General features: G+C 37.6%; 1 protein-coding gene across 2 annotated transcripts in view; it reads right to left on the reverse strand.

Moving 5' to 3' along the window:
* Positions 1-2,650: 2,650 nt before the first annotated feature.
* frmpd2 (FERM and PDZ domain containing 2) overlaps positions 2,651-12,936 on the reverse strand; it is a 59,890-nt gene continuing 49,604 nt past the window's right edge. The window contains exons 23-31 of one of the 2 annotated variants that reach the window (XM_077224618.1): positions 11,351-11,444; positions 11,007-11,092; positions 9,690-9,876; positions 7,977-8,188; positions 6,199-6,265; positions 5,361-5,448; positions 5,275-5,325; positions 4,629-4,739; positions 2,651-2,843 (exon numbers count right to left, since the gene is read on the reverse strand). In XM_077224618.1, coding sequence (XP_077080733.1) covers positions 5,399-5,448; positions 6,199-6,265; positions 7,977-8,188; positions 9,690-9,876; positions 11,007-11,092; positions 11,351-11,444 — 696 coding nt within the window. In that variant the 3' untranslated portion in view covers positions 2,651-2,843; positions 4,629-4,739; positions 5,275-5,325; positions 5,361-5,398. Of the gene's footprint in view, positions 2,844-4,628; positions 4,740-5,274; positions 5,326-5,360; positions 5,449-6,198; positions 6,266-7,976; positions 8,189-9,672; positions 9,877-11,006; positions 11,093-11,350; positions 11,445-12,936 lie in introns of those variants that run through there. The other variant, XM_077224619.1, reaches the window with a different exon arrangement.

The raw sequence follows: 12,936 nt of genomic DNA on the forward strand, positions 1-12,936 counted from the left end.
ATTCAGTCACGATGCAAGCTGTCCCATTGCCCGCTCGTGTAACTGCTATCCTCACAGCCACAGAACAGCTAAAGCTAGGCCATTCATGCATTGTGAAACAGTTCGAGAGACTGTTAGGCCTCATGGCAGCGGCGTACCCTTAGGCCTGCTGTACATGAGACCTTTGCAGTGGTGGCTCAGGACCAGGTGGCTTTCTCCCCGAGGGGAAACCCACTTTTTATGGTCAAGATCACGTGGTGTCTCCGCGCCTTGATTATATGGCGGAAACCTTGGTTCCTATCCCAGGGTCGGTGTTGGGAGCTCTTTGCCATCTCGACAGATGCTTCCCTTACTGGCTGGGTTGCGGTAATGGAAGGCCCTAGGAACCCTAAATGAGAAAATCAACACTAACAGGTTTTTTTTTTAGGTGCACCTCAAGTGTGAACAGAACCCGTGTTTGTCAGAGCATTTGATAGGTTCTGCAGAAAACGATGGTTTGTTATTGATTCATTTTAATAAGTAATTAGTCATTGATTCTGGTCTAGAGTAACCCTTACCTTAACTCTTGAAAGAATTGAGTTTTAATGACAGATTGAGAGAAAGATTTCCCACCTGTGATGGTCAGTGACCTCAACAGTTGTTCAAGTCCCGTGTGTGTGTTTTCTGACAGGATGGACACAGGCGGACTGTTTCTGCCCATAATTCAGGGCAAGAGCGGTTCTGTAAAAATAACCTGAGATCCCGCAGGTCCTTTAATGGATTCTGCAGATGTTTCTCCTCAGGAAGCTGAGAACCAAAGAAACTCTGAGATATATTATTGATTGCTGTCTAGTATTAACAGTATGTTGAGTATGTGTTGATTAGCCAGTATAAAGATGAGGTGAAACCCTTGGAGAAAATATATCTGAATGTCTTCAACATTTATTTGAAAAAAAAAAGAATCAAGTTTACAAGTATAAACATTTCAATCTTTATTGCAAAGTTAAGGATCAGGCTGAAGATTTAATACTTGCAGTACATAATTCAGTTATAGAAACAGGCATATCTGAAATTTGTAAAAGTTGTGACATCTTATTGTGACGGCAAGGCACCAAAAATAATAATTGTTTTCTGCAGTTAAGGTAAATGGGTAGCTGCCTTTAGCATTGTTTGGTGCTCAGAGTTTTACACACTTTTCTAGCAACACTGGGTAAGTGTCAATGCTACAGAAGAGTTTCTATTGAAAGGTTATTTCAAGGTCAAAACAGGGTTGCCAACTCTCACGCATCTGGCGTGACACTCACGCATTCAGCCTCAATCTCACGGTCTCACGCACAACAAAGAAATCTCACGCTAAATTATACATTCTTCTGTGCAGTATTTTTTTTTTTCACTCATGTGCACTAATTTCCGAGTTACTATAAGCAAGTTCAGGCTCTTAACTACTGATTGAAACACTGCATTGTCTCACGCAGAGAAAAATCGCGGACAAAGAGGACACTGACACCGACAGGGGTCTCCGACACGTCGCTCGCGAGCTACCAGTACTTAGCTCGTGGCCTGATTGGAGGAAGCTCGCCAAGGGACCATTCACATATCGCGTCTTTTGCGCGCTCAAGTTCGTTATTTCAAATGTAGGAAGCTCATAATTAAAGCGACGCGCTCATTTTTTCCAGGCGCAGTGAGATAAAAAAAATGCATTAGCTACTAAAACTTCTTTGTCATTGTGGAGAGCGCAGTGCACGGTTGCATAGCAACGACAGACGCCACGGGAAAATCGGACCGAATTTTACTATTAATAAAAAAAGATACGCTAATGTGCATTGTAAACGTCAGTAATTTATCTTTTTTGACTCATTTTTTTTTATAAAAATGATTAAAAGGCTGAAATATGCAAGGTTTCTTTTTATAAATCTTTTTTGTCAAAACTTTATTTGAACTTGTATACTAGTAGATAACATGTCCAGTACTCCTTTAAAATCTGGCCATCATTTTTAATGTTGTTATTTTAATGTTTATGTAAACAAAAAGTGCATATTAATGCTAATTATATTTGTTATTTGCTGGTTTCGACATAAAACTTGGTGAATTGATTTTATTGTGTAGTATTAGTACTTTTTGAGCAGGATTCTGTGATAACCGTGATCATTTTAGTCACTATAATCATGAAATTAAATTTCCATGCCATTTCATCTCTAGTTAAGATGCGCTATAAAATCAACTATAATTATGTTTTGTTTTTACAGTATAATATGCAAAGTATGTGTGCAATATGCAAAAAATGTATCTCTGATTCTGTTATTTTCTCTGACATTTAGCCTAAGGGTGACATATATGGGCCTACAAAAACTCTTTTAGGTCTAAAACAGTTTAGATAGTTGTTAATATGAGAGTTATGAGACATTATTTAAGAGATTAAAGTATTGTATTACATGAGTAGCTCTCGGACTCTATCTTTTTTAAAAAGTAGACCAAATGAAAAAAGCTTGGAGACCCCTGGACTAGACAGAGAAGGTTACTTTTGATATGGAACAAATTCTCAGCTGTCAGATGTGCGGTTTAGCGCTTTTAAATGTGACAGATCGCTGTAGTGCGTCAGTTCAACACCCCCCCCCCCCCCCCCCCCCCCCAACAAATCTCACTCCAAGCAAAACTCAAAAGTTGGCAACTCTGTCAAAGTGGCATGAAGTGTGCTTAGTATAAGGGTTTAAGAGTTCATACAGAATTCATTACGTAGTAATGTAATAGAGAAAAAAAGACAAACAACTCATTCTTAGAGACAAAAATTAGTCAAACAATTTAGAGTTTGGGGCACATTAATTGTTTATGAAGCTGTAATGCCGCCTTGTGGAAATCTTCTGGAACTGCAGGAACTGAGCTTCGAGCTGTTGGCAAATAAAAAGACTCTAAAGTTAATTTATCAGGCAGTATATTCAGTCATTTAGAACATTTGAACTTTTTTGCATTCTTTTAACTTAAGATAAACATATAGTAAAGTGGTCCTTTATGCTTATTTACATGTTTAACTTTCTTTAGCATGTAATGTTGCTGTTTGAAGCTCTGCCAAAGTTTCAAAGCTCAAAGTTCTTCTCTATATCAGTGTCAGTGTTTCTGAACTCCCTGTAACGCCTCCAATGTAGTCTTGAGTTTTCTTCCGGGAACGGACACGTCGCAATATTTCTCATTTAAACTATTAATATGCAGAAAAGGGGCGGGGCCTGGTTGAGTTTGTTAGTAGTGTGTTAAACTGGTGGCTATTGTAAGGGACGGGACATTCCCAAACACACTCGAATCGCTTGACCAATCACAACACACAACTCTAGCCGACCAATCAGAGCACAGTGTGCTTTTCAGAAGGAGGGGCTTCATAGAGACAGAAACTAAACAGTTGTGCCTTGTTTCTCGTATAACGATCTAACTCGCTGATTAATTATCAAAGTACGATACATCATTGGAGAAACTAACCAACTTCCCAAACCAAAGTACCTCTGTCGTTTGAGGAACCACAGTGATTCAACAATACAGGACTGCCATTAATGTACGGAGCCCCTAAAGGCACATGGTGGTGGAAAAAATATGGGATGGGAGGAAAAAAATATTTTTCAAAGCTTTTGCGTTTTCTCGTGAGTTCAGACAAACACTTCCTGTTTATGGTCCCGCTGGCAGTGTTTCAGCTCAGGACGTTAACAGTGGAGTGGTTCATAGAGTTTTATTCTGAACATGGACTTAAAGAAAGTAGGCTATAAAGAAATACAGTCAGTTCTTATTTCAAGGAGTTCAGTAATGTTACCAATATATTCACAGATTCAAACTTCCCAGATCAATAACTCCTGAGCTAAACGTTGTTTAAACACAAATGACACCTATGTACAATCATAGTAACGTAGACAACGAGCTAGAGCCCAGTTTTCCTCAAAATGAGCCTTATAATATCTCTATGAGCAGGCGGCTGAGAGACAAGTCCGAAAGGATAAATGCAGGTTTGGTGAGCAGAAGAGACTTCTGTCAAAAACATTAAAAATTGTAATGTTTCCCAACTTTTTACCAGTACTGTATGTATATACCTATTTGTATGCTACAAATGAAGTAGAAAATATCCATATATTTTACATTTAAAAATAAATATTTAGTAAATTAATAATAATATTTAAATAAAACAAATTGTTATGGGGCGTCTCCAAATTTCATTCTCATGGTCAAAAGCCCAGTGAGGAATGTTTTAGTTGTTGTTGTTGTTGTAAGTTACCACATTCACCAGCTGGGGGCGCTTCACATTTACATTTTCACAGCAGATTATAGTACGTCATATCTCAGTTCTCAGATATTCCACAACCCGACAAACAAGAAAACCAACACTAACAGGCTTTTTTGGGGTCTAGGTACCATCTTAACAATAGCACGTCAAGAGTGAACAGAAGCTGTGGTTGTCTGACAGGTTCTGCAATAACAGAAACTACTTTCCTGCATGGAGATGGGTAATTATGCTGCAACGTGGGATCACTTTGTTTCCTGTTCTCATATCCAACATGTTGTTGACCCGAAAAGCTTTACTACAAAAATAGTCATTTATGTTACACACTGTAGAGTCACCAAATTCAGTTTGTATTTAAACTGGCAGTGTGATAGCATGATGATTATAGGAGACAAATCATTAATAAAAAAGGGCTTACCAACACTTGCCTTTTCATCCGGTCAAGTAAAGGAGCAGGAAAGGATTGGCATCATGGATCATCGTAGGATTTCAAACACTCAGTCTGTGGCCTTTTTGTATTTGACAGTACCTTAAGACACAAACAATATTATTTTAGTCAAATAAAAGACACTTTTCTAGGTGATCTCTTAAAGTGCTGTGGTAATTGTGATAGTAAAGTCTGGCTGGCGCTCTAAAACATGTTTAGTCAAGGAGTGAGTAGATTAAGAGCTGAGATCCTTCACATGTTGACCGTGCTTTTACAAGTTCAGGATTATCCCTAGAAAGCATTAAGAGTATATCTTTGTGTGTGTGTGTGTGTGTGTGTGTGTGTGTGTGTGTGTGTGTGTGTGTGTGTGTGTGTGTGTGTGTGTGTGTGTGTGTGTGTGTGTGTGTGAATGTCTGCATTGCCATTTTAACGTACAAACAATTCAACAAAAATAGATGTCGAGGAAATTAAAGTGCAAGAACTAGTTAACCGATTTTCCCTTTCAAAGAATTTCAGTAAAGTTACATAAATCAATTTGGCTGTATAGAAAAATTCTAATTTTACATCTACTCGTTCGTATCATTAACTTCCTTAAAGGAAAATCAGTCCATCTCCTCTCTGTTTTGAACTTTCTAACCCCTCTGAAGGGTCCATCCTCTCCCATAATGCACCAGGATTCGTCTTTGACCTCTCTCCCATAATGCACCAGGATTCGTCTTTGACCTTCCTTCCCAGGAGAAGACCTTCATATCTTTCATGGATCAGCTGCAGGTCAGTTGGCCTATTTTCTCGGATATAGGTGGAAGTGTTCCTTAACAACATAAAACATGATTCCAAGTTACTGTAAACACAAATCAGTGACGTTGTTCTCTTTGAATATTTAATTAAAAATACACAAATATGACATTGCATAGGCTACAGTACCGGTCAAAAGTTTGGAATCATTAGGATTTTTTATATTTTTGAAAGATGTCTCTTCTGCTCACCAATACTGCTTTTATTTGATCAAAAATACAGTAAAAACAGTAATATTGTGAAATAACTGTTTTCTATTTGTATAGATTTTAAAATGCAAGTTATTCCTAAAATGGCAAAGCTAAATTTTCAGCATCATTACTGCAGTCTAAAGTGATCAAATTTAATGCGTCCTTGCTGAATAAAAGTATGAGTATCTTTTAAGAAAATAAATCTTACCTCAAACAGTAAAAACTGTTTCAACACTGATAATCAGAAATGTTTCTTGAGCATCAAATCATCATATTAGAATGATTTCTGAAGGATCATGTGACACTGAACACTGGAGTAATGATGCTGAAAATTCAGCTTTGATCACAGAAATAAATTACATTTTAACATTTATTACAATAGAAAAAGTTCTTTTATAATAAGACTTTAAAAAACATTAAAATTGATTTAATGTTTGAAAAATTGATTCCAAACTTATGACCTGTAGAGTGAGAGTGTGTGTGTGTGTATATGTAATTATCACTAAAAATATCACGTTGAATAAAAACGATGATCAGATTAAGTCTATTGTCGGTGTTGTGCGTTCTCTCCATACCTTGAGCGGGACGGCAGAGAACGAGCTGCACCGCTGAAGGAGAAATCCTCAAACACTGCAACACTTGCTGTAGGGTCAGAGTTCACAGGCCAAATATCAGGTTAAAGGGGTGGTTCAGGATTTTGGACATCGGACCTCATTTCCAAGTTATCCTGGGTGTTATTTACCAGTGGAGACAGTTTTCAAAAATTCTCATCCAGTCCTTCCAGTTGTATAGTTCGCCGGTGCTAAGCTAGCGCGAGTCAACGGTGTCTGCTAGTCTGCCATTAAAAACAGTTTTACCCACTCCACAGTACACCGAACGCAAATCAATGATAACGCCAGACTATCGATGTAAATGTCTGTTGAGAGAATAATGTTAGAAATCAAACTACTCTTGCATCTCAATGATCGAATTACATTTACAGGAACTAGTTTCTCAGCAGCGGCGGAAGTTTACTTTGCTCCGGTTAGTACTCCTGCGCCGAAAAGAAAACGAAGAACAGAAGCGCACTACAGTCGGGACGTCTAGCTAGCTAGTAGTAGCCTTGAACAACGATATTGAAACATTCGATTGTAAACGAAGGAATTGGCACATGTTGATATACTCTGCTTCTGTAGTGATGAGTGTCAGCGGCAGGATATGCACTCGCGTGATTGTCATGTGGACCGGCTCTCTCGGTTGCCTAGGTAACCTGGGGGGGGGGGGGGGGGGGGGGGGTTGCGATGTTCGTCTGTTATAGGACAACTTAGTTTGAATAAACGAGCAGACACTGATTAGCTACTTGCTCTACGTTTATTTAAAATTAATAGCAAGACAACTAGAAGTGAATGTGCTTTCCATTAAATGAATCACACACAGTAAACAAAACCTTAACAAAAAAAAAAAAACGTTGCAATGAACTTTTCAATTTAGACGCGCAAACTGGGTGCCGGTGCGGTGAGACGTACATGCTCGGGCAGATTCGGCTTGAAGTCGTTCAACCTCGGATGTGGCGCCGCGCGGGCTGTTACAAAAAAAGCCGTCCACACAGCCAAGCGAAATGGGGTCTTGCCGGTCCTGCGCACACCAACGCGCCATTTCTGCCGCGCTCATCTTCGCGCTCGTGCGGACGCGTTGAGTATAAACAAGGCTTTACTCCCTGTCAGCGCGCACTCTGATCGGTAAAGGGGCACAGATCTCTCCCGAATCTTCTCCTGCAGCCTCCGAAGCACCACTAACTCCGCCTACGTTTCCTTCGTAAGCTGATATTAGTATTTAAACATTCTCTATGATAAAAAATGTTTGTAAAAAATATTTTAATAACACGGTTTTGGCGGTTATAGAGTTCTAATGACGGTGTTCAACTATAACCGTCGGTCTCACGGTTATATAGTAACCGTCACACCCCTATTTCTAACATTATTCTCTCAACAGACATTTACATCGATAGTATGGCGTTCTCATTGATTTGCGTTTGGTGTACTGTGGAGTGGGTAAAACTGTTTTTAATTGCAGGCTAGCAGATACCGTTGACTCGCGCTAGCCTAGCACCGGCGAACTATGCAACTGGAAGGATTGGATGAAAATTTTTGAAAACTGTCTCCACTGATAAATAACACCCAGGATAACTTGGAAATGAGGTCTGATGTCCAAAATCCTGAGCCACCCCTTTAATAGTAAATATGGTCTTGGCAGACATCTCTTTGTTTGCCCAGAAAGGAATAATTGGACCATAATCAACAAATCCTGGCTCTTCACTCGGTTTACGTTAATATTCCCACCATGTCTGCAATGGTTAAAGAAAAGCTCTTGTTACCTGATAGGACAATCCCTTCAGCGGCTGGCCGTTAATCGACAGGATGACGTCTCCCTCCTGGATCTTGCCACTTTCCTCTGCGGGCTGACCTGGGAACAGCGTTTTGATTCGCACGATGGAGCCACAGTCGAGGGACGTGTCCAGCTCTGAGATGAAGAAGCTGAAGCCCAGACCGTTCAGGGTCTTCTTAAGCTTCACCTCCTGAATGTTCTCTGGGGACAGAATTAGACACATTGAAGCCAGCCTTGTGGAGGTGACGTCACATTACCTGTGTTTGTGTAATCCTGAAGCACGGTGGACAGGGCACCTGTCTGTTTAAGGTGTTTAAGGGAATACAATCTTAAAATTTCTCAATGATTTCATGATTTTAACTCTTTCCCGCCATTGACGGAATTTTCCGTCAGTGTTTTCACTGTTATATGGCTGTGACATCTTCTGAAAGAGTACTGAATCTCAGGATCAAAACACGAGCGAGGAAGAAACACTGAAAAAATGTTCAGTACTGAAAAAATCTTTCAATACAATCAATTTGGATATTTAAGTAATTTCAACTTAAATTACATTAAACTGACTTAAAAACATGAGTTATATCTTGTTCAACTTGTTGTACAACTTATAAAAAAGTTGAAAAATGCGTTACTTATTTTGATGAGTTAAAGCAATGTAAAAACATATGTTGTCATAACTTATTGAACATATAATTTTTTACAGAGCAGAAACTAGCGATTTCATATGTAACCATATGCATATGTAAAATAACCCGATCATCAACATTAAACAGCATATAAATCAAAACGTCCTAACGTTACTGAATGAAATATTGACCCAGGACGAGCTGTAGGACTGTGAAGCTTTAGGGGTGTTGATGGACTCGATTTACTCCATCTGTGTTCTGATCATCGTTCTGAAACCCATCCAGATGTAGTCGTTTTGATTTTTTTGTTGTTGATTTTCTCAGATTTTTTGCAAAAATGTTGCTTTTTTAATGAAACTTACTCTCATTCAAGTGTTGATAAAGCAGGAATCCATGAAGCTAGAATAAAATGTATTTTTGTTTTGCTGTTTAAAGGCAGAGGCTCTTTTCTTACTTCTGATATATTGCATGTGAAGATATTCATACAACAAAATATTCTGGGAGTCTTGAAACTTTTGTGAAAATGATCAAAAACGGTGGCGGTGGCTGGCAACTTTTTTTTTACGCTGCTGGGGAAAGAGTTAAAACTGTCATGAAACAGATAGTTTTTCCTATTGTGACGTATATCTGAGTGAAAAAGCTTTTTGAAACAACACCAAATGTAGGACGGGGCTTGAATTGGATGGTTGTGGTTTTCTATTGGTGGATCTCATGTGAGTGACAGGTTGCCCCGCCTTCATCAGAGAAGAGAAGAGAAGCTGCAAGAGGAAGTTGTTCTGATCCCATATTATGAAGGTACATGAATTTTAATGTGCATGTTTAAATCATTTATGATAAATACTGCAATATTCCATAAAAATATAAGAATTGTCAATTGAATTGAATGGCCTCAAAGATAAAGGTTAACAAATCCTTCTGATGATATTCAATATGGTTTAAAACAGTGATTTTAAACGGTGGGTTTTTTTTTTAATCACATGATGTGGTAAGTAGTCGTCTTTGCACTGCAAAGGCAGCACATAATCTGAATCGGTGTATATACCCTTAAGGTGGTGCATTTACATGCATCTTTTGATTACCGTCCGACACAAAGCTGTAGTCTCTGGGCTTGACGCCGAAGGGTCTGGTCATGGAGATGGCAGGACAGCTGTTCCTCATCCCTGTGGGATTCGGTGATCGGACGGCGAGTGTGTCCCGTAACTCAGGGTTTATAGGGCCTCGCCTCAGAACAGAGCCTCCGTCCCGCTCCAGCACCAGACTCACCACCTACACACACACACACACACACACACACACACACACACACACACACACACACACACACACACACACACACACACACACACACACACACACACACACACACACACACACACACACAATTATTGACCATATTTTTAAGGCTACAAAAACCATCATAAAACTAGTCCATATGATGCGTGTACCATATCCCAAGCTTTCTGAAGCCATGCAATAGCCTTTATTCAGTGAAAATGTTTAGTTTTTGGTCTTTTTTTGTCATAAACTATATGGAAATAAGCATACATACAAAAAAACAGCAGTATATAGGTTTGGAAAAAAAAAAGTTTACAGTGTTTCATGTTTTGTATCATATTTGATACATCATGCTTTTATGGATCATACAGTATGAGAAAGTGAGAAATTTTGCTCGAGGAAAAAAAAGGGTGCCAAAAAGAACAAAAATATGCAATTTGGTGCATGAATTAATATATATGACCAAAAAGATTAAATCCTGATAGCTTGTCAATAAGATCTTTATAACAGCATATCAGATTACTTAAAATATCAGTCATCAGACTCATCACTATATATATATATCTGCAAATAAGGTTGTAAGATGATATTTAAATGCTTATGATTTATGATGCAATGCAATGATGATTGAGAGATGAACAAATAAACCTTCCTCAAAAGCCTGATGATCATATTTGGAAAATTTTAATAAGATTTTTCTAAAAAAAGAAAAGAAAATATGTATGTATAATCAAGTAATGCAAAGTTGCTGCAGTCTAGTAAGTGTTCATCTTGCAATATAAAAGACAATGTTATAGTTATTCTTACATTTACTTTTAAAAATTCAATAAAGATTTCACAGCAAAAAGACCACAAGCTGAAGGTGGACATTTTAACAATGTTTCAAAAATGGATTTCACTTGCTAAAAAAAGTTTGAAATATCAACCAGATGACAGAAGGCATGCAGTAGATTGTGTGCAACAGGTTTTTTCAACAAAGTTTTGATCATCTCGAAAATTGAGGCCTTATAAATTCAGGTCCCAAATCTGATATGCTTTATAGGGTTCTACTGAATTCCTAGAAGGAAACAGTGATTACTGAGAGAGAAACTGAGAGAGATGGAGAGAGAGAGAGAGATTACCTCGCCTGCTCTTGCCAAACATTCAGCCGCCTGCTGATCTGTGAATCCCTGCAGTCTGGTGCCGTCCACTTCCAACAGCCTGTCTCCTGACACACACACACACACACACACACACACACACACACACACACACACACACACACACACACACACACACACACACACACACACACACACACACACACACACACACACACAAAAATCATCATTCAAGTGACTCAACCAAACCGACGCATTCTTGCATCCAATTACTGAACTAAAGCAAAGATGAGTGCACTAAATCTCAGTCCAGATCCATGAACTTCTACAGTCTGTAATGGCAGTAAGCACACATGCACATGTACCTGTCTGGATCCGGCCGTCCTGTTCTGCCACTCCACCAGGAAACAGACTCTTGATGTAAATCCCTCCGTAACGGAGACCTGTATTCACTCCTCCCTGTGGATTCAGACATCAAGACACACAGTCATTCATTTCAACTTCGTTTGACAAGAACCCCTTGTGTGCTTGATTGTATTAAATGTGTACTTTTTAACTGTACTTGTAGATAATATAATATTAATAAAACAAAAGGCCACTTAATGAGGGTACACTTTCATGCCAAGATTTCTTTACACACTATTAGAACAGTCACTTTGTAGAAATGTAAAATCTACATTGAAATAATTGTTTTAATACTTTTTTTGTCATGCTATAAAGTACACTTATTTTGATGAGCTGACTAAAAGCACATGTAAAGGCTTGATTACAATTTTAACTGCGTCTTGTGTAGTTACAAATATATTTAAATAAATGACATACAATGTTCAATATAATTGGCATTAAAGTATATTTTAGTTTATAATGAATGATTGTCACTGTTCGTCAGTACACTTTAGCCATATTTCAAATCATTTAAGAGTAATTATAAAATGACATATAAAGATGTACTTAAGTCCTACTGGGTCACTCTTATCTTCAACTATTGCATTTAATATAAATTTAAACTATACTACATTTGGTAACACTTTATTTTTACAGTTCCATATGTTATATGTACTTACCATAGTAATAATAGTAAATTATGCATAATTACACGCAACTAACCCTTGCACAAAACCTAACCCTATAGTAAGTACATGTTGTTAATTAATATTACTGAGTACTTAGGTATATAATTACACTATAACAATGACACCTAAAAAACAAAAATATTATTATTATTATTTATTTTAAGGTGTCATTGTTACAGTGTAATTAAATATTTAAGTACAGTGTAATATTAATTAACTACATGTACTTACTTTATGGTTAGGGTAGGATTAGGATTTGGTTGAGGGTTAATTGCATCTAATTAGGCATAGTTTACTGTTATAACTATGGTAATTACATGTAACATATGTAACAAGGACACTGTAAAATAAAGTGTTACCAAATAAAGTCTAAACATACATTTGAATCATTTTGTAATTAAGATGCAATTAAGTGTCCGAAAACATTACATTCAGGTCATACTTAATAGTTTATTTTTATTATGCTAAAGTGTACTTTCACAAGTGATCTCCCAAGGTCATCACACTGAAAAAAAAGATTCTGACCCCTTGTAAATGTTACATGTTTTTATCTGGTTAATTTCACTGATTTTAATGTGTTATTTAATCCTACTTATTTTTTTATTAGTAATTTTCAAAACCACTGCCCTTATTTAAAACAAGTTAATTTTATTAAATTAAAAGTAATTAGAAAAAAATATGTTTAATTTAAAATTGTGGCAAAAGATTACAAGCAATATTATTATTTAAATTTAACACATTAGAACTGAGTAATAATTAATCAAAATAATTCCTTAAAAGTTAACCATTTTCAAATGAGTAAACTGAGAGAGACTGATTGGTCGACGGAATAAAATGACCCCGCCCCCTTGACACTGTGATCCAGAGCTATGTTCAAT

This window comes from Siphateles boraxobius, unplaced genomic scaffold, assembly GCF_051911475.1.
Source record: "Siphateles boraxobius isolate OS27281-9 unplaced genomic scaffold, OSU_SipBor_1 90, whole genome shotgun sequence".
Classification (NCBI taxonomy): Eukaryota; Metazoa; Chordata; class Actinopteri; order Cypriniformes; family Leuciscidae; genus Siphateles; species Siphateles boraxobius.